This window comes from Petaurus breviceps, unplaced genomic scaffold (genome assembly GCF_028583685.1).
Source record: "Petaurus breviceps papuanus isolate PSGF00001 unplaced genomic scaffold, PetGlider_PUasm1.0 79, whole genome shotgun sequence".
Taxonomy (NCBI): domain Eukaryota; kingdom Metazoa; phylum Chordata; class Mammalia; order Diprotodontia; family Petauridae; genus Petaurus; species Petaurus breviceps.
Window position 1 is genome coordinate 13,306,354 of NW_027186523.1, and position 24,432 is coordinate 13,330,785.

Genomic DNA, 24,432 nt, shown 5'->3' on the forward strand with positions numbered 1-24,432 from the left:
GTTTCCAGACCTGAAGTCAGGAAGACTTATCTTCCTGAGTTCAAATCTGTCTTCAGACACCTAGCAGCTGTGTGACCCTGGGCAAGTCACTTCACTCTGCCTCAGTTTCCTCCACTGCAAAATGAGCTGGAGAAGGAAATGGCAAACCCCTCTAGTATCTTTGCAAGAAAATACGACTGAAACGACAACAACAAACCACAGTTCCTGAGGCTTTGGATGGATGAACTAATATATTACTAAATGTCTTGTTCCTTCACTGACCAATATGATGAAAGACAACTCCAGGTATTAGCTTCTGAAAGTCCTTCATGAACCTTGTGTAACCAGGTTAAACCTCTGGTTACTTGATGGCTCTAATGCTGTATAGACTTTTTTTTTCCTTCACTGCATTTGACCTGCGGATACTTGCAGCTGCCTAATCTGACTAATTCAAGAGTTCTCCCTTATTTCCCAACCCCAGTGCTCACTAGATTTGGATATCGCCAGCTGAACTAGGGACCTGAACATTGTTGACAGGGTCTGGGGTTTTTCTGTCGTTGTTATTTGTTTTCTTTTTGTGAGGATGATTGCTCTGCTTTAAAACCTGAACAGTGAGAGAGATTTCAGAAGATCTGGACATAAAAGAAGAGAAACTGCCATCCTTATTGCTGGTGGCATAGGTGTATCATTCAAATGGGCAGACTAATTTTCTGATAGGTGCAACCAAACTCTTTTAACAGGTAGGGGGGAAAAATGTCGGCAAACTGCCTGTTGTAGTACAGAAATTTACTGAGTAATGGTTTACAGATGTGCTTTTTTGGGGGGCAAAGAAGCACATGTTCTTAGAAAATTGCTTCCCTAAAATAATCTCTGTGGGATAAGGTTAGAGTATGCAACAACAAAACAACTTGATTTAGAAGAGGCAACTTTATCAAAATGCAAGAGGCAGCTGACATTCTCCAATGGTATTTGTACTTTATTAAGTAAAAGAAAATGCTGCAATAAATATGGCTGCACAGTGGGTAGGAAGGGAGCATCTATTCCTTAACCTAAGTTACTTTGGGCAAAACTTGACCTTTAGATATTATTTTTTTCAAGCACTTATAGATGTTTTCAGAACTATAATTGACTTGACAAAGTGTTAGGTCAGAGGGTAATAAATGGTAGGCTTTTTGAACTAAGGCAGAGTTTTGCTTTATTTTGTTGTTTTAAGAAAGCATAAAATGTACCTGTGAAGGTGAATAAATATCTTGAATGATGGGGAGATAAATACATTCTTTATATTAAAAAAAAACCTGCTAGAGATCAGAACCCCACATTCAAGAGAAGAGGAGCTGAGCTGTGCAAAATTTGTACAGATATGTTACTGTTCAATTGTTTCAGTTGTGTATGACTCTCTGTGATCCCATTTGGGATTTTCTTGGAAAAGATACTCAAATGATTTTCCATTTCCTTCTCCAGCTCATTTTGCAGATGAGGAAACTGAGGCAAGCAGGATCACACTGCTACTAAATGTCTGAGGCCAAATTTGAATTTACAAAGATGAGGGTCTTTCAGACTCCAGGCCCTGAGCTCTGTCCACCACGCCACCCTTGGACAGATATACATATTGACCAAAACTATGTTTTCATTGATTTAGGGAATATAAGGGTATAGGTTCCTCTCATTCTTCCCTCCACATTCTCCACCTTCCTACGCCCACCCCTTCCCCACAATGCAGACAGCAGATTGGCAACTCCTCAGCAGTGTATATAGTCTTAGAAAGCTGCCATATCAGAGGCAGTATATATTTTACACTGTTTGTAAACAAGTTAACGTTATTCCTTAAAATAGAAGAGGAAGACTTAGGATCACATTTTTTGCACTGGGAGGAGTGTTAGAGGACATCTGGTTCGTGATTCTCACTTGACAGATAAGGAAACTCAGAAAGTTGAAGTTACTTACCCAAGGCCACAACCCTATCAAGTAGCCAGATGGGTGATTTGAACCCAGGTCCTTTGACTCCATCCAAATCTAGCACTGTTCAAACAATATTACATTGCCTCAAATGAGTACATAATAACTTGTTTGTGAACTCAGCAGGACCTTGAAGTGTTTTCTCCCTTTGTCTGTACTTTATAACATTATTTAAAATATTTTGTTAAAGTGTGGATCTCTTTCAAATCTTTGGCTAAAAACCACCTCCTGCCTCCTCTCACCCTTTGCTCCTAAACTCTTGTTCCAAGTGTTAATTCTTGACCTCCCTTCCAGACATTGCTACGTTTCTGTGGTACTGTGTGTAATACTGCTGAGGGTGATGTAATTGAAGTTGCGAAAGCAATTTCCCGATAATTTTTCATTTTTCTCTTCTTTCTGAAGGGAAGAAACCTTATCAATTATCTAAGCACTCAGAACCATTCAGAGGGACACACTATTATTATCACACACATTTTTTGTGAAGAACTTGGGGATTCAAAGTGTTATATAAATGTTTATTATATATCATTATTGTGTAGACCAAAAGCCTCAAATATAACCAAGGACTAAGAAGCAGGAAACCCCCAGGAGGCATTTTTTTTTATAAAAGGTGTAGAGTTCTTTCTAACTTTAGCTTGAGGCATTACACTTCTGAAGGCAGTCATGCAAAGTCATTAAGCTGGTCTTCCCCTGAAATCCTCCTCATCTGCCTCATAAAAGAATGGAAAGGAGCCTTGGTATTCCAAGGCATTGACAGTTCTATCTGTGGCCTGGCAGCCCCTACCAGGCTATTGTGGCTTCAAAAAAACCTGAGATGTGCTACAGATCTGCCTGCCAAAGCCCAACCGAAACATATTTGGAAAGGCTCGCCTCCAAAAAAATTAGCCAGATCAATTTGTGTTATTGTTGTTGCTGTTTGGGGTATTTGTTTTGTTTTGGCCATGGTATCTTATAAATACTGTCTACTAAGGTCTACATTAGTGAATACCAATACGTAATAAGAATAACAATAATAAAAATAGCTAAGGTTTATATAGTGTTTACTATGTGCCAGGCACTGTGGTAAGCATTTTACAATTATTATTTGTTATAATCCTCATAACAATCCTACAAGATAGATTGTCACCTGGGTGCCTCAATGAGTAAATGAAATACCCACAGAGAAGTCACTTCCAAACACTGAAGTGAAGAAAGATATGTATAGCAAGAGAAAAACACACGCAGGCTCATGTGGGCATGAACACACACGCGCACGCACTCTTTTCCCTGGCCAATGAGGTGAAGGTAAGGTAAAAAAAAAAAGCAGTAGGGTGGTACAATGAAAGAAATCTTAGATCTAGAAGAAGTCCTAACACTTAACTGACTGTGCACAAGTTATCTCCCAACCCTGAACCTCAATTACCTCATCTATTAAATGGGGATAATAATAGTTATTGTACTGTCTCATTGGGTTGTTATGAAGAAAGTGCCCTATAAAGTTTAAAGAGAGAATTAAAGATATATTTTCAGATTAGAATTCCACAACAAGATTAGAAGGAATGATGAGTCATAGAGAAGCAGGTGTCAGGATCAGAGACTCCTACCTATTATGGAATCTCTTTTTTGAGGATTGCTCTGAAATGATAGGCACGTCTCTTTCCGGGACCATAGCATAAATGTCCATCCTCTTGGAATAGGAAGGATGGGTTAAATGACTCCTCACTAAAGGTGGGTCATTCAGGTCCAGGAATCTGTCAGGGACCTTCAGCAGAACAGAAAGATCAAGAGGAAAAGTGATTGCTTGATAAAGTTTTAATTGCCTGATAGGCTGTGGAAGGAAATTACTAAAGTCTCAAGAGTCAGTACCTGTTTAAAAACAAGAAATACACACACACTCACAGACCCTTTCCCATGTCAACATGGGGTGAAGATTAGGTAAATTGGAAAGAGAAAAAAATATGGTGGTGGAATGGAAGGAGCCCTGGATTTGGAGTCAGAAGACCTGGGTTCGAGCTCTGCTTCTAACACTTATTAGCTATGAGTAAATTACCTCCTGTCCCAGAGCCTCAGTTTCCCCATTTATAAAATAAGAAAAATAGCATCCCTATGATTTCATTGGACTGCTATGAGGAAAATGCCTATAAATCTGAATGTGCTACATAAATGTTAGCTATTGCTATTCTTAATTTGACATCTCTGACAAATAAGATTATTGAAGGGTTGGCTTTACATCTAAAGTAAAAAGAAAATATTTTCATGGAAAAATCAATGTCTTTCTCTCTAACATTTAGAAGAATTTTACTCTTTTCCTTTGTAGTTTAAAAGAAAAAAAAACATTATAGACAAAATTGGTGCCAGAATTCAGACACCATAAATTTTAGCTTGTTAATAATCTTGTTCCAAATTCTTTTAAAAATGTGAACTTTAAGCAGAGTGTGAACAGAATGTCTTTAGTATGGTAACAGTCTATAAGGGACTGGCTAAGCCACAAATTCATGTCCAAGAACCCAGACCTCAAAAAAAAAAAAACCAGCCTTCCAAAAGGAATATGAAAGCAAACCTCAGAGGCAGGAGAAGTACCCCAAAGGAGGAGAAGACTACAGCTTGCAGTAATCTGTAAATGATTGCTGGCAAAGTCTAGAGGCTTCAGGCTTGATCTCTGTTTGTTCCAAGAGAAAGCCAAGGAGGACGGTGTTAATAAAGAGAGATTTAACAGAGAGCTGTGCTTGGAATAAAGTGGGCTACAAGAAGGTCAAATTTGATCAGTTGGAGCAGATTACAGGGGCTTTAAAAAAAGGTAGTGGTGAAGAAATGGAGCTGGGAGTAATATAACACAAGATTGATTTTGGGGGTGGAGAGAAGCTGGGACAAGTGCTTATCAGCTTGAGAAGTAGGAAGGGCAGCCCTGGGTTTGTTGTCATTCCAGCCGGAGCTGAGCCCTCCCTCCCTCCTTGGCTGCTTTCTTCTTCCCCACCCCCCCACCCTCACTCCCCCCCTGTTGTGGTTTGTCTTCTCTGCTGGCTTTTGACAATGGTTTCCATAATCTCTGACTTGGATCCACTAAAAGACTGGAAAGTTTTAAGGTAGGCCTGTTTTTCTTCTTCTGCTATACTTGTTTGGGTTCAAGCTCCTACTCCCCATCATTCCTTCCCCATTTGCCCCCCCAAATGAAGAGAAACTTGGGGTGTTTAAATGCAGTGTGAGCTCTGAAAGGGGCAGAACAGTTCTTGTAATTAGATCCATTTTAGATGCAGAGAACCTTTAAGCAGATGTGGGAAAAGGCTAAGAGAGAGAGAATTTGACATAGCTCAGGTTTGCATTTTTATAAGATCCTGCCCTTGTTGGTGTGAGCGGAACAGGAGTTGGTCATGAGGGATTCATTCTTAGGGCTCTGTTGTGTTTCCTGGGAGGGGGACGGGTGGGGTGACAGGATGGGAAGAAGGAGGCAGAAACGTTCGAGTAGTGAATGGAAGAGACAGCTTTTCAGTAAAGGATTTTTGAGCATTCTTCTTTAAAGAAAGAGACTGGAGAAACAGGCAGGTCTTCCCTCTCCCCACCCCCACTCCCTGCCTCTCTCCACCCTAACCCAATTTGGTTTTTAAAACTTTTATAATATCAGAATTGAGCTGGAAACTCTGCTCAGTGGGCATAAGTAATTTGAAATCCTCCACTCAATGTTAATGAAAAATAGACTCTGACCAGTATATCTTAAAGATGGGGAAACTGAGAGCCAGAGAGTTTGGTATCCAAAGGTTGCTCTATATAACAAATAACTGTACCTTTCTCACCTGCCCCTGGGATGTCAGCTGGTTCCTTTGGAAAAATTCACACTAAATGAACTTTACCTTCATATTGCCTTTCATTTCCTGTGAATAACTTCCTTAGTGATTTTAATAAACAAACATCAACACTCTGAGTGGTTTTAACTTGAAAGGTTAGGATACAATACTTCATTTCCCCATTTTCCTAATGAAGAACATGGATCTAATGGAAAGGAGCCAAAATCCAGAGAAGGAGCCACATGTATTAAAGACTTTCTTTCTTGCCAAGATCTGACATATCTACTATATTTTCAAATAGAGTGTGGGTTGAAAGGACCAGGACACTGAAACTGTAACGAAGAATATTTAACCATGTCTCATTGAATCCCAAAAATGTAGGAGTTTCAAGGGTCAGTAGAAAACATCTAGTCTAACTCCCTATGGTTTCTTTCAGGTTTCTTATCCTGATATTCAACTTTAAGGGAGAAAAAAACCACCATATTAAAATTAAAGTTACAGCACTTTCCTAACTGCCTATGAGATAGCTGTCAAAATTAAACTATGTTCCTTGTTTCCCTTCCCTATTTGGGGGATGGGGAATGCCTAAACCATTTTAGAAGATAGTTTTTGGGAGGGTTCAGTTTCCTTGTCATCTGAAATTGAAACTTCTCTGAAAAGTTTTTGAGATTCTAAGATTCTATAGGGGGTCACTGATTAATATTATTGTACATGTTTCATATGGTATTACAAGATCAGGGTGAGTTTGGCTTTAACTTTTAAGTTCTCTGTGGTTAGGATAACAGTTGCAAAATGTAGAATTCTGTATTTCATGATCCCAGGTCTTACCCCAATTACATTATCCCTAAATCATTTTCCTTCCTTGCCCCCAGGTGGCTCCGTAGGATAAACTGGGTTGGTTTTATGGAAAGTACCCAGAAATTTCTATGTTAAGCTGGAAAGACAAGAGAAAGAATGGATATTTTACTTGTCTATTTTTGTTGCAACTGTATTCATTCTGCACTTTTCTTGATGGTCAGGATAAAGGTGGGATTTTGGAATTATGTGAAATCATTCTTAAAATATTAGAAGGAGGTACAATGGGTTGAATTTCTGTCAGTTATGGGCTTAGAAATTTCTGTGGTCTGGAAGAGTCATTAATTTTCTTTTAATTTGTGCTCATTAATTCAAGAAGTCGAGAGGTACTGCGGTATGGTAGACAGAGGTCTAGCCTTGGAGTAAGAAAAACCAGGGTTCAGGTCCTGCATCTAAATCATATTAGCTCTATGAGCCATAGGGAGATCACTTGACTTCTAAGTGCCCCCAAAACAACTCTGTGACTTGACTATAAGGAGGTAAAAGGAGATGAATTTCAATTATGGGCTTTTAAGTTTCTGAGATCCAGAAGAGTCATTCATTTTCAGTTAATTTCTTTTCATTAATTCAACAAGCAGAGTGACAGTAGTGAGTGGTACAGTGGGAAGGAGGCTAAATGTGTTCAGAGAACTTGGGTTTGAAACCCAATTCTGTCACACACAACCTGCATGACATAGATCAAGTTGCTTAACATTTTTGGACCACAGTTTCCTCTTGTTTAAAATGTTGGGAGAGGAGGAAGGGTTGGACTAGGACTCAGAGATGGGGAGCCTGTAGCCTTGAGGCCACATGTTGCCCTTCTAGGTCCTTGGGTGCAGCCTTTTGACTGAGTACAAGTTTTATAGACCAAATCCTTTTATTAAGGAGATTTGTTCTGTGAAGTTGGATTCAGTCGAAGGGCCACTCTTAAGGACCTAGAGGGTCACATGTGGCCTCGAAGCCACAGGTTCCTCACCCTTGGACTAGGTGATTTCTAAGATCCCTTCCAACTTTGAATTTATGATCCTATAAGTTACACAAGTTGCAGATCTGCATTAGTGGGTGAATTTCTAAACTAGGAATTGTCCATACCATTGAAATCACAGGTTCAGACTAAATTTAAAAATGCCCACTGTGTGTAATAATATCACATTCATATAATACTTTATGATGTCTAAAGTGCTTTCCTTAGAAATACATAAGTTGTACAAGGATTTTATAGGTAAGGAAGCTGAAACTCAAGAGAAATTGTTGTCAATAGATATACAACTAATAAAGTGTAAAGACATAACTCAAACCCACATCTTTTGATTCAAAATGTCCCTCTCTACTTTATTAAACCTGATAGGGGATATAAGGATGATTCTTGTTCTCAAAGAGTTCACTTATAGCAAAGACATATGCCATAAACTACAAGGCAGTGCCTAACAAGTGCCATATGGGAGATAAGCAAACTGATAGAAACATTCATAGGAGGGGGGGATCACAATGATAATGTAAGGAAAACAATACTACTGTGTTTGCCTAGATTAATAAACAAGAGTTCTATTAGGACATGTTGAATATTTTTAAATAAATCCTAGCATAGAAGATCTTCCTGTGTTTGGTCTAAGAATGTAAACTGGGACTCTGCCAACCATATCACTGTTCAACATGGTAGCATGCAAGAACTTTTCATGACATGACTGCTGAATTTGATCAAGTCACAAGTAATTATTTTAAATCAGTCTATTGAAAACTGAGAGAGAAAATGAGACTGTCTTAGGTCATAAACTACTCGTGTGTTATATCCTCCAAGTGTGAGCTGGCAAAGACTCCATTTATGGGCTCAGCTTTCATTCTCACATGTGTAAAATGGAAAACTTCATCCTGAAACAACTTTTAAGTGTAGCAAAGGGCATAAAGTGCAGCAGACCCTTTATACCAATAGTGGAGTGGAGTTGAGAGACAAAGAGACAAAATTGTCTTGTCTATGACATCCTTTTTTTGAGGTGGGAAAAATGAATTAATTTTATGAGAGAGAATGATTGCTTACAAGTATGTTGAATGCAATCTGTGGATCATAGTGGACCTATGACAGAAACTGAAGATATGTTTTGTAGTGATTGTGGCCAAGGTCATAAAAGTATGACAGAATAGCGAGGTCATCATAGAATCACAGAATCTTAGGATTTTTTTTCAGTTAAAAGGGACTTCTAGTCCATTTTATTCTATAGATGAAGAAACGCAATGCCATTAAGTGGCTTACCTCTAATAGTATGACTAGCCAGGGCAAAGATGGAACCAGAATTCAAATTTCATGGCTCCCAGTTCAGGGTTCCTTCCACTAAACCATATTACATTAACCATTGGGTAGGTTTTCATTAGGGCATTGTGCTTAATTTTGCTATCTTTAGCTTATAATTTAAAGATCAAGATGGTAAAGAAGAGAGAAAGAAGAATTGAAAAGGCGAAAAGAATTTGGAATATTAGCGTCCTTAAATGACAGCTATTCTAAATAAGGGGTCAGGGTTTTCACTAACCAATAGTTTTTACAGTAAATGAAGAGATATCATCAAAAGGATGATGGATATCCAGCCAGGTACAATAGTCATATAAATCGTGAGATTAATATGGCAATTTCTAAAATATAGTTATTACATAGAGTATAAATATATAAATACAGAGAGTATAAGGGTACCCACTTGGGAGACATATTTCTCAGCTCTTCTTTCCTTTGTCATGAAGAACATACTTGAGATAAGTAAGATTTTAATTTTAATATACTCTCAGAGAATATGATAGACACTCATGGTTCAGGTATAGTCCTGCTTAAAACATTTCTCCCAGTCCAGTGATTCTGTGGAAGGAAAAATAATCATGAGGCAAAAAGTGGCTTCAGAGTTGGGTGGGAATAAAAGATGCTTTTAATCTTCAGTGATCAAGTGGCTCTCTTAAACTGACTTCAGCATTTAAAAAAAATATGAGCCCTGTGATGTTTCAAAAGTTAGAGATTTTACATCTTGTGACTGAGAGCTTAGTCTCACACAAATGAAACTTGCCTAAAGAACATTTTAAAGTTTACCACATCCCTTAAATGTTTAGACTAGTTAGTCTTAAAGCTATATACTTCTGCCTCTCTGTGTGTTGGTGCATATGTATGTATGTATGTAACTCACATTAATTAAATAATTCATGTCAAAGGGGAAAATAAAGACCAGACCCTGATGTTTTAAATCACTACTTAGCTTCATTTGTTTTATTCATTGCTTTCTCCAGTCTTTTTTGTATATATTTCCCTTTCACATGTCTTATAAATCTCCCAAGATGCATTCCAAATTGAAGGAAAATATTCCTTGTAATTTTGAATGAATACCACATGCACATGCTCTTTGATTTGAGTTATATAATATCTTGAAGATACACCGTGTGTGTGTGTGTGTGTGTGTGTGTGTGTGTGTGTCTGTATGTCTGTGTGTCTGTGTGGTGGGGCAGGGGAAAGAGGAAACAATGAGAAGGCTCTATTTCTTTGTTAGTGTGGTTGAATAGAAAGGCTGATAGTCAGAAAAATACTATTCCAGACCTTTCAGCCTCTCAGTACCTTTCAGAGTATGGGGTCACTTACTCTCACTCATTACCTCTACCCTTACCCAAGAGAGGAAGGATACAAAAACCCTTTCCCTCTATTCCCATGCTCATACTAGGATCTTCTTAAGAAGGATGATCAAGTATTTTAATACCTGTGATGTTTCAAAAGTTAGAGATTTTACATCTTGTGACTGGGAGCTTAGTCTCACACAAATGAAAGTTGCCTGAAGAACATTTTAGAGTTCACCACATCCCTTAAATGTTTAGACTAGTTAGTCTTAAAGCTATATACTTCTGCCTCTCTGTGTATTGGTGTATATATGTATATATGCATGTAACTCACATTAATTAAATGATTCATTTCAAAGGGGAAAAAAAGACCAAACCCTGATTTTTTTAAAGCAATTGGGGTTAAGTAACTTGGTCAAGGTTACACAGACAGTTATTTTTGTGTGGGTGCCGAGTGTCTGAGGCTGGAACCAATCCCAGGTCTCCCGACGCTGGGGATGGCACTCTTACTGCGCCACCTGGCCGCCCCCAAACCCTGATGTTTTAAATCACTACTTAGCTTTCAAACTCTGAAAGGGTGGTAGAGTTGCTTTATAAATATAGAGAAATATTAATAATATACGTGGTGAAATGTGTTATATGCATATGTAATCTATAATATGATACATTTAAAAGAGGATGGTGGGAGGTTATAAGCTATATTTATCACCTCGGTTGAATGAGAAACAATGGTGGGAAAAGCAGATATATGAAGTTTGGTGAGAGATCCAGAGAGCATTAAGGATAAACTTGGAGGAAAAAAAGAAACAAAAATGGAGAGATCTGTCATATTTCTTTAATAAACTCTTTCCTTTGTCAAAGAGAGTAGAGCCATCATATTTAGATCCTAATACCATCATCCTTGATACTGACCAATACTTACTGTTAGGGGAAGACCAGACTCAGACTGATGCCCCGTTGGCTCAGATTTGATATTGGAATTAAATGAGGCATTCTACTCACTGGGTCATTCTACAGTTTTAAAAAAGAGGATTTCCTTATCCATAGCATTCAACAAGGATGTTCCAGCATTTAGCTTGGGTAATTATGCCCCACCCTCCATCTCTGTATGGAAACATGGGAGAACAGGTTATGGTAACTGACATGGTTTTGGGTTATCTTCCAAGTCTGAAAGACCCCAGCTCCATATGGTGACCTTTTTTACACTCTTCTATGACCAGAAATCCATGTCAGTGCCACCAAAGGCTATTAGAAGCTGAGTTGAGGGAGCATCAGATTAAGTATTGACACTCTGGACCAATAAGCTTCAGAGGATAGTTTTGTTGCCTTTTAGGGAAAAACTAATCTAACTCATGTTGGAAGGGTGAGAGAGCTCTGGTATATAATAATCCCATCATACTTGTATGTTGAATTCTCTAGTGATATAATTTGAATTATACTTTTGCAAGTATTCTTTCCTCTTTTTCCCCTGTCCTCCCTTTTTAGATGTGATCATAATCTCCTTGAAGAGGAAGCATGTCTATTTTTTTATTTCACCTTAAACCAACAAAATCACAGTAACTCCTATATGAAAAGACCCTCAAAATCCATCTAATTTAACTTGTATCTTACCAGTAGTCCCCTCTACAATGCCTACCAATAAATGATTACTCTCTGTGTAACCCTGAGTGCTTAACTTCTGTTTGCCTCAGTTTCCTCAGTTGTAAAGTGGGGATTATGAGGATTGAATCAGATAATTTTGAAAAGCACTGTTAGCACAGTATCTGGCATGTAGTAGGTGCTATAGGAATGCTTATTCCCTATCCCCCCTTCTCCTTCATGAGAAGGCTTCCTTAAAGACTTCTAATGAGGAAGAATCTATCACCACTAAATGTTAGGAACATTTTAACTTACATCTACCTCTCTAGTAACTTTCTCCCATTGATCCCAGTTCTGTCCAGTGAGTCCAAGAAAACTAGTCTAAGAAGTTTCCATGCGACCATCTTTCTAGTAATTGAAGAGAGCCATCACATCCCCACTAAGTTTTCTTTTTTTTTTTTTTAAGCAATCAGGGTTAAGTAACTTGCTCAAGGTTACACGGCCAGTTATTTCTGGGTGTGGTGCTAAGTATCTGAGCCCAGATTTGATCCCCAGGTCATCCCAACACTGGAGCCAGTGCTCTTACTTGATGAGCCACCTGGCCACCCCTAAGCAATTGGGGTTAAGTAACTTGCTCAAGGTTACACGGCCAGGTGTTTCTGGGTGGGTGCTAAGTGTCTGAGCCTGGATTCGATGATCCCCAGGTCATCCCAACACTGGAGCCGGTGCTCTTACTCGCTGTGCTACCTGGCTGCCCCTACCCACTAAGTTTTCTTTTCTCCAGATTAAACACCTCTATCTCCCTCAACTGATTCTTATATGCCATGCCCTTGTGAGCTTTCACTCATCCTGGTTGCCCTCCTCTTCACACTCTTGCTCTTTAACACCCTTCCAAAAACATAATACCCACAACACAGTGGTCCAGATGTGGTCTGACCAAGGCAGAGGAAAACAATGTACTTTGGACATGATGCCTCTTTTAGTGATGCTAAGAATGAATCTGTATCAGATTCATACAAAGAGCCCAGCAGTAATTGACAGCCTGTACATAGGGAAGAGTGTGTCACAGACTTTTCAAGGATTGTTTTGTATCCACTGTTATTACTGGACAACCTTAAAAAATATGCCTTTCTCTTTTTTAAAATAGTATTTTATTTTTTCCAATTACATGTAAAGACAATTTTCAACATTCACCTTTTATAAAATTCTGAGATCCAAAGAAAATATACCTTTCTAAAAGCTTTTCTTTAAAAAAAATTTCATGTTTTGGAGTTTATATATCTTATTATTGATTCTTATTTCTAGATCCCCTTGATTATTTTCAGATGATCTGATACCTAGCCAGGTCCCTTTTGAGGTTCATCATTCTTAGCCCACATGTAAGACTTTGTATTGAGCCATCTTAAAATTCTGTCTAAATAGGTCCAGTCATCATTTTTATATGTTTTTGAGATATTTTTGGTTTCTGTCTCTGACATCCGGGATATTAGCTATCCCTCCCAGCTTTATGTCATCTGCAAATTTGATAATATCATCTCTGTTCTCAATCAAGTTGCTGATAAAAATGTTAAAAAAAAAAAACCACAGGGCCAAGGTCATACCCCTGTGGCACTCCATGAGGGAGCTCCCTCCAAACTGACATCAAACTGTTAATGATGGGTCTTTGGCCTGGTCATTCAACCAGTTCCAAATCCATTTAACTGTAATATTGCCTAAATTACAGCTTTCTAGCTTATCTATAAAGATAACAACAGAGATTTTTCAACATTTCACTAAACTCTTGCTAAATTATGTCTACTGTGCTCCCTTGTTCTGTCAGTCTAGTAACTTAATATAAGAAATAAGATTAGTCTAATCTGACCTGTTCTTTAAAAACAACAAAGTTTTCAGTGATGCCTTTTGCTTTCACTATCATTTCCAAATACATTTCCAAGCAACCTCCACTGATAACATGGGGTTGGAGGAAGGGATGAGAGCTGGGATGTGAAATGTTGCAGAAAAATGAACCAGCATCCAGATCATGTCCTCTGAAAGGAGGGCATTCCTGCCCTGGAGAGTGCTGAGGAGAGCAAGACTGGCCATTACCAACAAGATTGTTACCATTTCTACTGCATTAATCATTTCTTCCATGTTGGGGAGAACCAGGTCCAGGATAAAAGTTCACCCCTTCCCCTGTAGTTCCTGCACTTTTTGAAGAATAAAATCATCCCTATGGCAAACTAAAAAGTAGGTCTGTCTTTGACAAAGATCATCAGATGTTCAGATAATTGAAGCCACATATTACTACCATGTCAAATTATTTAGTGAAAGAAATATTGACCTTGTCAAGATCTCACCCATCCACTGTGACAGGCTTTCTTTTTTTTTCCTTTTTGCTTCTTCTCCCCCTCTAGGGGAAGGGCTTCATACTTATTATTTAACTTCAAGTGTTCCTTTTTACATTTCCTCCTCTGTCACATGCTGCTGTCCTTTAACCCCTGATATAAACTCATGATTCCTCTCTCCCCCTTCAGATCTTTTTTTCAGGTTTTTTTTTAATCTTGAAACTTTTTTTCCTTTAAAGGAACACAATTCTCTCTCATAATCAGGTGTTACAAAGAGGATATTCTCCCTTCCCTTATTTCCCTTGACCTCCTCTTCTAGAAAAGACACCATCTTACCCTTTAGCTATTGTGTAACAGTTGTGGCAGAAAGACAAACCCTGTACATTCAATGCTAGTCACTACAAAATTCCCCTTGAAGTCATACTTGTTGAAAGTGAGGTATCTGGTTTTTAGTTCTCTGTTCTTGTTGGCAGCTCTTGTGGTCCACTTCAGTAGTTGCCTTGTACAGACCAGGGGAATTCAACAAATCGACCACATTGACTAACATCATAGTCACAGAATCCAAAGCAGTTAAATTCCTTATAAGTCCTATATAGCCTAGGGCATTGTTAGATCAGAACACATAATTTTAGAGATATAAGGGCTGCTAAAGAGATAGATGGAAGGATGGATGGATAGATAAAGCATTTATTAAGCTCTTACTATGGGCTAATCACAGCACTAAGTGCTGGGAATACAAATACAAGCCAAGAAAAGACGATCCATACCCTTATGGAGCTTACATTGTAAGGGGGAGATAACATTTAAAAGGGAACTGTGCAGGTGAAAGGTAGAAAAACCCTGAGTCAGAAGCAGAGCCAAGAGAAACATGAGCATAGATGGCCTAGGATCTTCTTAAGATAGTGGTATCAGGAATAGCCTTACTGATCAGAAGATACACAGGGGCAGAGGCATCTTTAGGGTAAGAAGACTATTCATATACAGATAGAAAGGCCTGGGAATCAAAGTGTGAGGCCTAGAGAGAAGTGATGCTTTGAGGCCCCAAAGTTCAAATTTCTCGTTTTATAGATGAGGAAACCAAAGTGCAACTGAATGCTCTAAAATGTCCAGGTTGTCTCTGTGGTTCCTGAATATGCTAAGGTCTCCCTTCCTTCCAAATGTTAGTGTTTCATTGCATAGGGCATAAGTTAAACATCTTTATAGAACTCTATCAACATATGGAACATTATATAACATATTCCTTCTGCAATGTGCTAAACTGCCCTTTAGTGAGGAGACTGAAAGAGCCGTTGTGCTGGTAATTAATAATAAATTACCTATTTACCTAAAGGTAATTAAATTACCTTTCATATACTCTAATAAGAAGACCTAGCATGGGGATTGAATAAAAAAGAATCTGTTCTCTAAATTTTTTAAATTATATTTCTCCTGAGTGAGAAGAGAAATCATATTGTCTGTCATAGCCTCATAGCCCACCTCTCTTCCAACACCATTCTCTCCTTCAAGCCTCCCTCATACCTTCCTTCTTTGTTTTCCTTTCAGAAAGTAGAACACACACACACATACACACACATACATATACACATACACACATACCAGAAAAAAAAACACACCCAAAAAAACAGGAGGGTGAGAAAGGGCCTCACAGGAGATGACAGTTGAAGAGAATTAAGAATTCTAATTTGCAGTCATGAGCAGGGAGAAAATTCCAGGCATAGGGGATAATGTATATGATGACAAGGAGAAAAGGAATTAAATGTCATGTACAGGGAATAGTAAAGAGAGCATTTATTTTTTTTGGAATGCAAGGATCATGGGGTAGGGAGCGATACCAGAAGCCCTACTTTTTGTCGCTAATGCGTTGTCTTCCAGTGTTGAAGTTTCCATAGATTCTACAAATTCAGAAAGAAGTTCATATCATTATTCTGAGAGTCAAAAAGCTCTACCTCTATGGTCATGCCTTTATAATCTGTGTGAATCCCAAACCTCTTATGAGAATATTTTCCCATGAGAAGCCTACTCCAGTAATTGTGCCACCACCCAAGTGTGTGGCGCTGGGAACTTCTCCTTAGTATTATGCCTACACACTGGAAAAAAATAATATTGTTTACTGGTTCTTTGAACTATCTACCACTACAAATTCCAGGTTATCCTGTGTTATTTTAACTGGACATTTTAATGTAAAATGCTGCTCCTTGAGACTGATCTAACTTCACAGTTAGTTGCATGGTATACCAGGCTGGCCGATGTCTTGAATTATGTGTGGAGGGAATGCCAATAGAGTTAGTGGGTCAATCAACAAACATTTAATAAGTATTTACTATGTGTCAGGAACGATGCCTGACCTAAAGATTTACACACAGTCAAAAAGATTGACAGCTCCTGCCCTCAAGAAATATATATTCTAATGGGGAAGACACATAAAAGGAAGTTGAATGGGGGGATTGAGAAAGGAAGTAATTGCCCTAGAAGTTTGATTGAAGTACGGAGAAGTACAGCGGTCCAGTGTGAAACTAAGAGATGGTAGCCAAGGGACCCTCCTTAAATGAGATTAATAGAAAATATCAATAGAAAATAAGTAAACAAATAGCCAGAGTAATTCAAACTATTCACCAACAGCCAATTACTTCTTTGCCTATATTATATGCCCATTCATTAGGAAATCACATTGTTACATCAAAAGTTGGTCATCCTATTATCTTGGCCACAGTGCCCGCAAAACATCTAGGACTGTGAATGTCTCCCCTCTGCTTCAGGTCGATCTCCCTATCCTGCACCCTGCAACCAAAGGAATTTTTCTTCAGCTCTGATCTGACCAAGTAACTTCTCTATTCAGTCAATTCCAATGGACACCTATTGCCTCTAGGAAAAACATGGCATACTATGTTTCATTTTTCAATCCCTACACAGCCTGGCCCCAACCTATATTTACAGCCTTGTAGTGTGTCTCTCTTCCTCCTGCCCTCCATGATCCAGCCAAACTGGTCTGCTCTCTGTTCCTCCCACAAGGCACATTATGTCTCATCTCTCATCTCATCTCTTTGCACTGGCTGGCCCATATGCCTGGGATATCCTCTCTCCTTTTCTATGCCTTGTAGAGTCCCTCTTCCTTTCAGCTAAAGTACAGACACCATCATCTGCAGAAATTCTTTCCTACCTCCCCCAAAATACCAGTACCATCCCTCCCAGCGTACTTTTTTGTTTACTTTGTATATATTTTATTGCCTTTATATTTATGCTATCTATATGTTTACATGCAGTTGTCAATACTACTAGAATCTAAGCTCATTGTGCATAGCAATTGTTTCATTTTTTGTACTTGTATCTCAAAAGCCTAACACAGTATTGGCACATATTAGGCATTTAATAAATACTTGTTTATTAATTGATGAGAATATTGGCTAGAAGGTATAATTGGATACCCTGTAATTGATTCTGATCCTCAAAAGTCCATGAAGAAAGATAGCTCAAGGGGCAGCTAGGTAGTACAGTGAACAGAGCACCAGCCCTGGAATCAGGAGGACCTGAGTTCAAATCCAGCCTCAGATTTACTTGACATATTTACTAGCTGTGTGACCTTGGGCAAGTCACTTAACGCCAATTGCCTTGCTTTCCCCTCTCCAAAAACAAAAAGAAAGAAAGAAAGATAGCTCATGCCAAGTTATTCAGCAAAACCTGCCAAAGACACCTATTCTTGGGAAATGAGCAAGAAGTCATTATTTTGTAGGACCATCCAAGAGGAATTACAAAATCTTAGAGTTGGTTCATAAGGCATGTAGTCTAATACTCCAACCCAATGCATGAATTCCTTCTATGGTATCCATGAAAAATGGTCCTTCATGTTAACTTCTTCAAAAGATAGGAAATTCTCTGCCTCAGATGGAGACAAATTGCATTTTGGAGCAGTTCTAATTCAACTCAATTTAACAAATATTTGTTGATTGATGACTGTGTGCAACCATGCCAACCTTCAAGGAACTTATAGTCTTTTGAGGCCACACAACATCATTAAAGTGTTCTTTTGAGTTCTGCCAAAATTTGATTCTGTGTAACTTCCATCCATTGGTTTTAGTTATGCCATCTGAGACCACACAATATGAGTCTAACCTCCTCTTCCATTTATTTCAAATCCTGGGTATTTTAAAAATCAGAATCCCTCCTCCCTACTTTCCCCCATCAAACTTCTTTCATCCACGCTAAATAATGCCAGTTCATTTAGCCATTCTCTGTATGACATGGTTTTTAGTACATTTAGTATATATAATTCGAGTTTCACCTGCCATTACTCCCCTTTCAGTCCACAGATCCTTCCTTGAGGTCCTAAGCCTAGGAGTTATGATCCTTTTGGCTATTGTACCCCACCATTTGCACTTTACTTATAGATGGGGTGGTGGCCTTTGATCTCCCCCACCCCTGATATATATTTTGGGGGTCACTAGAGTCATTTTATTTGGACCACAGATACAGCTCCTGCTAAATTCTAGTCAAAATCATTCACCTGAAGTCACCTCCTTCATCACCTTAGCTGGTATTCCCCCTAATATTATTCCCTAGCAATCCTGAATTTTTGGAGCTCTAGTTTTGGATTTTGTCAAAAACTTTTTCCAGCATCTATTGCTGTGATCATGTGGTTCCTATTATTTTTTATTAATATTGTATATTGTGTTTATAACTTTCCTTTCTTTTTTCCATCTCCTTCCAGACTAAAGGCTAAAGTAATTTTTGACTCTATAATTCTATAGAGCCGTGAACCTATAGAGAATTCTACAGCTCTACCCTTGTACTCCTTAGAGTATAAATAATAAAGTATCCTGGATTCTGTTCTATCTGTATCTACTCTTCCCACATTTTTATGACGAGTCAGTCTTTGCTTAGGATTATTGAATTGGATTAAGGTGAATTCCTGCCACTCCCACTATCAGGAGCTCCTGTTATATAAGGTCTAGAGGGCAAATAAAGGTTCTGTGCAATCTTCATGTTGATCAGCTGTGAAATCATGCCTCCCAGGTTGACATGACAACAGGAGAACCTCTAAAATCTATCTCCTCTAAGGACATCTGGTATTGATTTTCTGGCTGTAATTCCTCAAGAGTCACTAAAGTCACAACTCAAAAGAAGTATATTTCTTCTCTGGCCACAACAGCTGTTGAAGTAGAGCCAATGGGATTTCTACATCCCCTGGAACAATGACTAGAGTCAGCCTTGCTAAAGGGCACCTACCCCTTTTTTTCTGGTTGAAACATTCTATTAGGCAAGGCGGGCAGGGTGTTATGTGGCAGGGATCCCTGTTGTGCAATGTTAATTAACATGCCTTGGTTATTTATTTAGATAGTTTTATTTCTTTTTAAACTGTCATTTGAAGGAACATACCTCCTTTGCACACTCACTGATAGTCATCTCTCCAAGGAACACTCCCACAAAACATTTCACTCCCAAATCCAGGCATTTTCATTGGTTCCATGGCTCCATGCCTAGATCTTGTCCCCTCCTCTTGGCTTCTCTCACTTCCTTCAAGTCCCAGCTACAGATTTTACTTCTGTAAGAAACCCTTCCAAGTCCCCCTTAGTGCTAGCGCCTTCCCTCTGAGATTACTTCCAGGTTATCCTGTATGTACATTGTTTATATATTGTCTAATATTCTCTCCCCCATTAGATTCTGAGCTTCTTGATGGCTTGTACTAATTTTGTCTATTTCTATAACCCCAGTTCTAAGTACAGTGTCTGGCACACAAGAAGTGCTTATTAATGACTCCTCAATTTTCTTCATCACCATTCTAACTCTCTCTGTGGTCTTGGCAATTGAAAGGAAAGCAACATATTTTTTGCTTCAATTTTTTTTTAATTTTATTGGACATAATTTGGCCAAAATACAGAAGTATTTTGTAGAAGGAAGAATAAGGAGGAAAAAGTCACATATTTCTTCTTTTTTAATTGTATTTTTAATTTATAGAATAAAACAAGCATTTCTATAACATAGTATAATAAAGATGATTGTACATGAAACTGCAAATCTTGTACACCCAACTTGCTATTCCTTGCAAATATACAACAAAATTATCATGTAAATGTTTTTTTTCTTCCCTCTCCCCATCCTAGAGATGGCTACCATCACACACACACACACACACACACACACACACACACACACACACACACATACACACACGAAGATAGATATGTAAAATTATTCTCTACATATTTCTATTTATCAGTTCTTTCTCTGGATTCAGATGGTGTCTTTGCTCATATGTCCTTTGTAGTTAATTTAGGTATTTACAATAGATAATATAACTTATTTGCTCAAAGTCACTCTTAAAACTATGTTGCTGTCACTGTATACAATGTTCTCTTGCTTTTGTTCATTTCACTCTTCATTATTTAGTGCAAATCTTTCCATGTTTTTCTAAAATCATTGAGCTCATCATTTCTTATAGGCCAGTAGGGATTCCTCATAATCATATGCCACAACTCTCATTCTCTAGCACTGTCACTTCTTTCTTGAGAGTATTTAATGATCTAGCCTCCCTGCCTCTGTTTGCTTTTCTTCCTCTCTAATATGGGCAAAGTGTTCCTTGTGGAAATGACTATCAGTGAGTGAGCAAAGGAGGTATGTTCCTTCAAAGGCAGTCTTTTTAAATTTATGGCTCACCTAAACACTACAGTATATTATGCTTTTGAAACCTGCTTTTAAGCTTTGTCTGCAATCAGGCAAAACACTCTGGAGGATAAATCTGTGTTGAGCTTTAATTCCCTAGTTAATTTTATTTTTCTTATCCACAAAATTGGCTCTCTTGTCTTTGGCTTTTTCTCTGCAGGTCATCATTCCCCAGAATGAGCATAATCACTGACAAACCCAACCAGTCCGTTTGTTAGATGGGGATCAGAGCTAAATATTTTGCATATAAACTTCAAACACACTGAAGTAGAAAGAGAGAAAGTGAGATGATTTGGAGTCCTTGACATGATATTTCATAGTTTGGGTTTTCTTCCCTCTAAATTGGCTTAAATCTGCTTTGATCATCTTCTCTGTTTGGCATACATTGTTTTTACTTTCTAAAAACAGCGAATATTTTTTAACTGGTGGAAACTTCATTCTACCGCATAGAGTTTCCATTTCCATTGAACCCTGAAATTACGTTTGCTTTGAATTCTGATCTGCAAACCATACAATAAAACTTTAAAATGCATCTTGAAGCAGTAAGATACAACTTTCACAATTCTAATCCATAAAGCTTCTTATTAATGAGAATTTTAGACAAGTGGTGAGTTAAAATAAGCTTAACCCTGAAAGGTTACTGAAGATTTGTCATGTCATAAAGATCAGTGTTTTACATCTGGCTCTTTTGACTTTTCTTTCTATTTCTGATCAAAATAATTCAAAAGAATGAGGGGAACCAGTATTCTGGATCTAATTCTCACTGACACAGAGAAACTGGCTGCTGAAATGGAAAATGATAGAAACTCTGAGGGGAAAGTGATCATTCCATTTTCGAATTTGAGATAGATAAGGAGAATAAAGCATAGAGGCATAGCCTCATATACACTCTGGATTTAGGAAGAGCAATGTTAGGGTGCATTCAGTGTCTAGGAAAAGGGGGGTGGTAGCCCTGGAATATTTTGATTTGGTCATGTTGTCCCTGGAGAAGACAAGTATTCTGAAGGATTGTATAGTTATTTGCAAGTACTCCAAAGACTGCTATGTGGAAGGGGGAATAGAGTCGTTCTACCTGGTCCCAGAAGGCTGAACTGGTAGAAGTTGTAAAGACACAGATTCAGACTTATTTTCAAGGAAAAATTTCATAATAATTAGAACTATTTCAAAATGGAATATTTGCTTTAAAAAGTAGAGACCTTCAAACAAAGAGATCATGACTACTTGTTGGGTTTGTTGTAGGCAGGATTTTTGTTTGGGTGTGGGACTGGACTAAATGTTTTTTGAAGTTCCCTCCAACTCTAAGATTCTGTGAAGTCATCAGAGTAAATAGATCCTCTTTTTTATGATAAGATGATTATGTGAGTTACCTCTCTACTTATGTCTACAGATAAACCTCCTTTCAAGAAGAATTTGCTGAAAAGCTAAGGTTACTTGATGGCAGCAATCAAAATGTTTCCAGTATAGTGCATGTATTTTGCCACTGCAGGGTTTAATTATGACATTTTATATTTCCCTTTTCCTATAATTATTTTTCTTTGCCTTGTGTACTTTCTGAATAGCCAAGAAGCTGCCTGTAGGGGGAAAATGAATAAGTGGAAAATTAAATGTCCAGTTAACTAGAGACGTGTTTTTATGGAGATATGGAAAATAAGTCATATCTTGCAGATAGAGTCCATTCTAGTGAGACACCTTGGATGATCAAACTTAGTATTATTCATGCTAATCATATGGTACTAATTTGCAGCTTTACTTTTCCATTAAACTCTCCACAGGTGACTATATACTACAGTTTGGTTTAGTATATTTCAGATCCAGGTAATCTTAAAGTTAAGTAGATACTCAAAAATACATTGTCTAACCACAGGAAATATTATGTTTTCCAGATGAAAATGTCTAGGGTAAGATAAATAAAATATGCATATGCTTATTACAGTGTTCCTGTTTATAAAGGGCTCTGGAATATGGGAGGACAGAGTCCTGTGCTACACAAGATGAAGCAAATAGCCTCACAATTTGTCAGCTTCATAAAAAGAGTATTGGATTTGGAGTCAAAGGATCTGAGTTCAAAATCTGTCAGCTATTTACTAGGTCTTGGATAAGTTAATTAACCTCTGTGGACCTCAGTTTACTCATCGGTGAAATGAAGGGTTGGATTAGATGATGTCTATATTTATGTTAGATGGCCGTCCTGTATTTAAATCTGTGATCTTCTGGCACTGTTGTCACAGTTCAGAAAAATTCCCAGAAGTACTGATGAAGTAATTCCCTTTAGACTAGTAATTCTCTGTTTCTAAATAGCATTCGCCCACATTTACATGATGATAGGAATCTACAGATAATTAATATTTTATATAGATCATAGTTGGGAGGAAGGGGAGTGGAATATTGGTTCATAACTGATTCGTTTAGAAATACAAAACTAAGCCCCTGCCAACCACTTTAACTGTTTCTACATCCTACCCCAGTTCCTGGTTCATTTGGGTCTGTTCTCTGAAATTGTGGGGTATGGAACTGAAATTATCTGGACAACAAGTATTCAGAAATTATGTTTAGAAATTGGGAAATAAATTTTTTGACATTATTGACCACCCTTTCCAATCTCTCTGAATACTCTTGCTTATTTTCCTTTGTTGATTGATCATTCCTGTCACACCTACTAAGTGTGAACTCAGTTCTCTGTCCCAGGATCTCTTTTCTTTTCTTCCTATGCTCCCTCTCTTGGTAACCTCATCAGCATTCATAGGTTCAATCTCCTTCTTCTGTATGCAGATAATACCTAGATTTATATACCCAATCATAGTCTCTCTCCTGCACTCCAATCTCACATCAGGCATTTGCTACTGGATAACTTGAGCTGTATGTTCTTTAGGTATGTCAAGCATCAACTTCAAAGCAGGATTCATTACTGTTCCCCTCCCAAACTTACACCTCTTCTGAACTTCCTTGGTCCTATCTAGACTAGAGGAGCTCCCAAAACAATTTACTCGGGAAATGTTTAACAATGTGAGTACAAATAAAAATATAATGTAGAACAGATAGTGTTCATTTATGATTTTCTAAGTCAATAAGAAGCCCACAGGAATCTGTTTCTATTTGAGTTTGACATTACTAATCTAGAGTATTGCCATTCTTTTTGCTTCTGCAGTCTCACACACCTCACATATCCAGTCCATTGTCAAATCTTTTCATTTCTACCTTCACAGCAGCTCTAGCACCAACTTCTACATGAAGCCATCCCTGATCCCCCTAGCTAATGGTGCCATTCCCTCCCCATATTATCTGGTATATATTTTGCATAATTTAGTTACACACATATACATTTTATTTTCATCATTAAAATACAAACACCTTGGGGGATGGGAACAGTTTCCCTTTTGTCTTTCTATAGCTAGCACTTAGCATGGTGTGCTTAATAAATACCTGTTGGTTGATTGGTTGATTTGTCTCTCTAGTTAACAAATTTAGATGAAGAGGTTTTTAAGAGATGCTTTTGTTCCATCATTGACATAGTATTAAACTACTGAGTGGCTAAATATTTTTAATCTTTCTAAACTGAAGAATTTCTGTGGCAATCCTAGCATCTACCATAATGAACCTGGACAGCTATCTTGCTAGACTTACTGATCATATGAGCAACCACAAAAACCAGATGCCCTAAAGGAGGTCTGTCTTTTCCCTACTTCTTCAAAACTATCCCCTACTAGATAGATAGATACATAGATAGATGATAGATGATAGATAGATAGATAGATAGATAGATAGATAGATAGATA

General features: G+C 38.0%; 1 protein-coding gene across 4 annotated transcripts in view; it reads left to right on the forward strand.

Moving 5' to 3' along the window:
- LOC138175830 (CUGBP Elav-like family member 2) overlaps positions 1-24,432 on the forward strand; it is a 696,702-nt gene that overhangs the window by 63,653 nt on the left and 608,617 nt on the right. For 2 of the 4 annotated variants that reach the window (XM_069106336.1, XM_069106349.1), the window contains exon 1: positions 4,896-4,997. The exons of the other annotated variants lie outside the window; for them this stretch is intronic. In XM_069106336.1, the coding sequence (XP_068962437.1) occupies positions 4,945-4,997 (53 nt within the window). In that variant the 5' untranslated portion in view covers positions 4,896-4,944. Of the gene's footprint in view, positions 1-4,895; positions 4,998-24,432 lie in introns of those variants that run through there. 4 annotated transcript variants of the gene reach the window in all.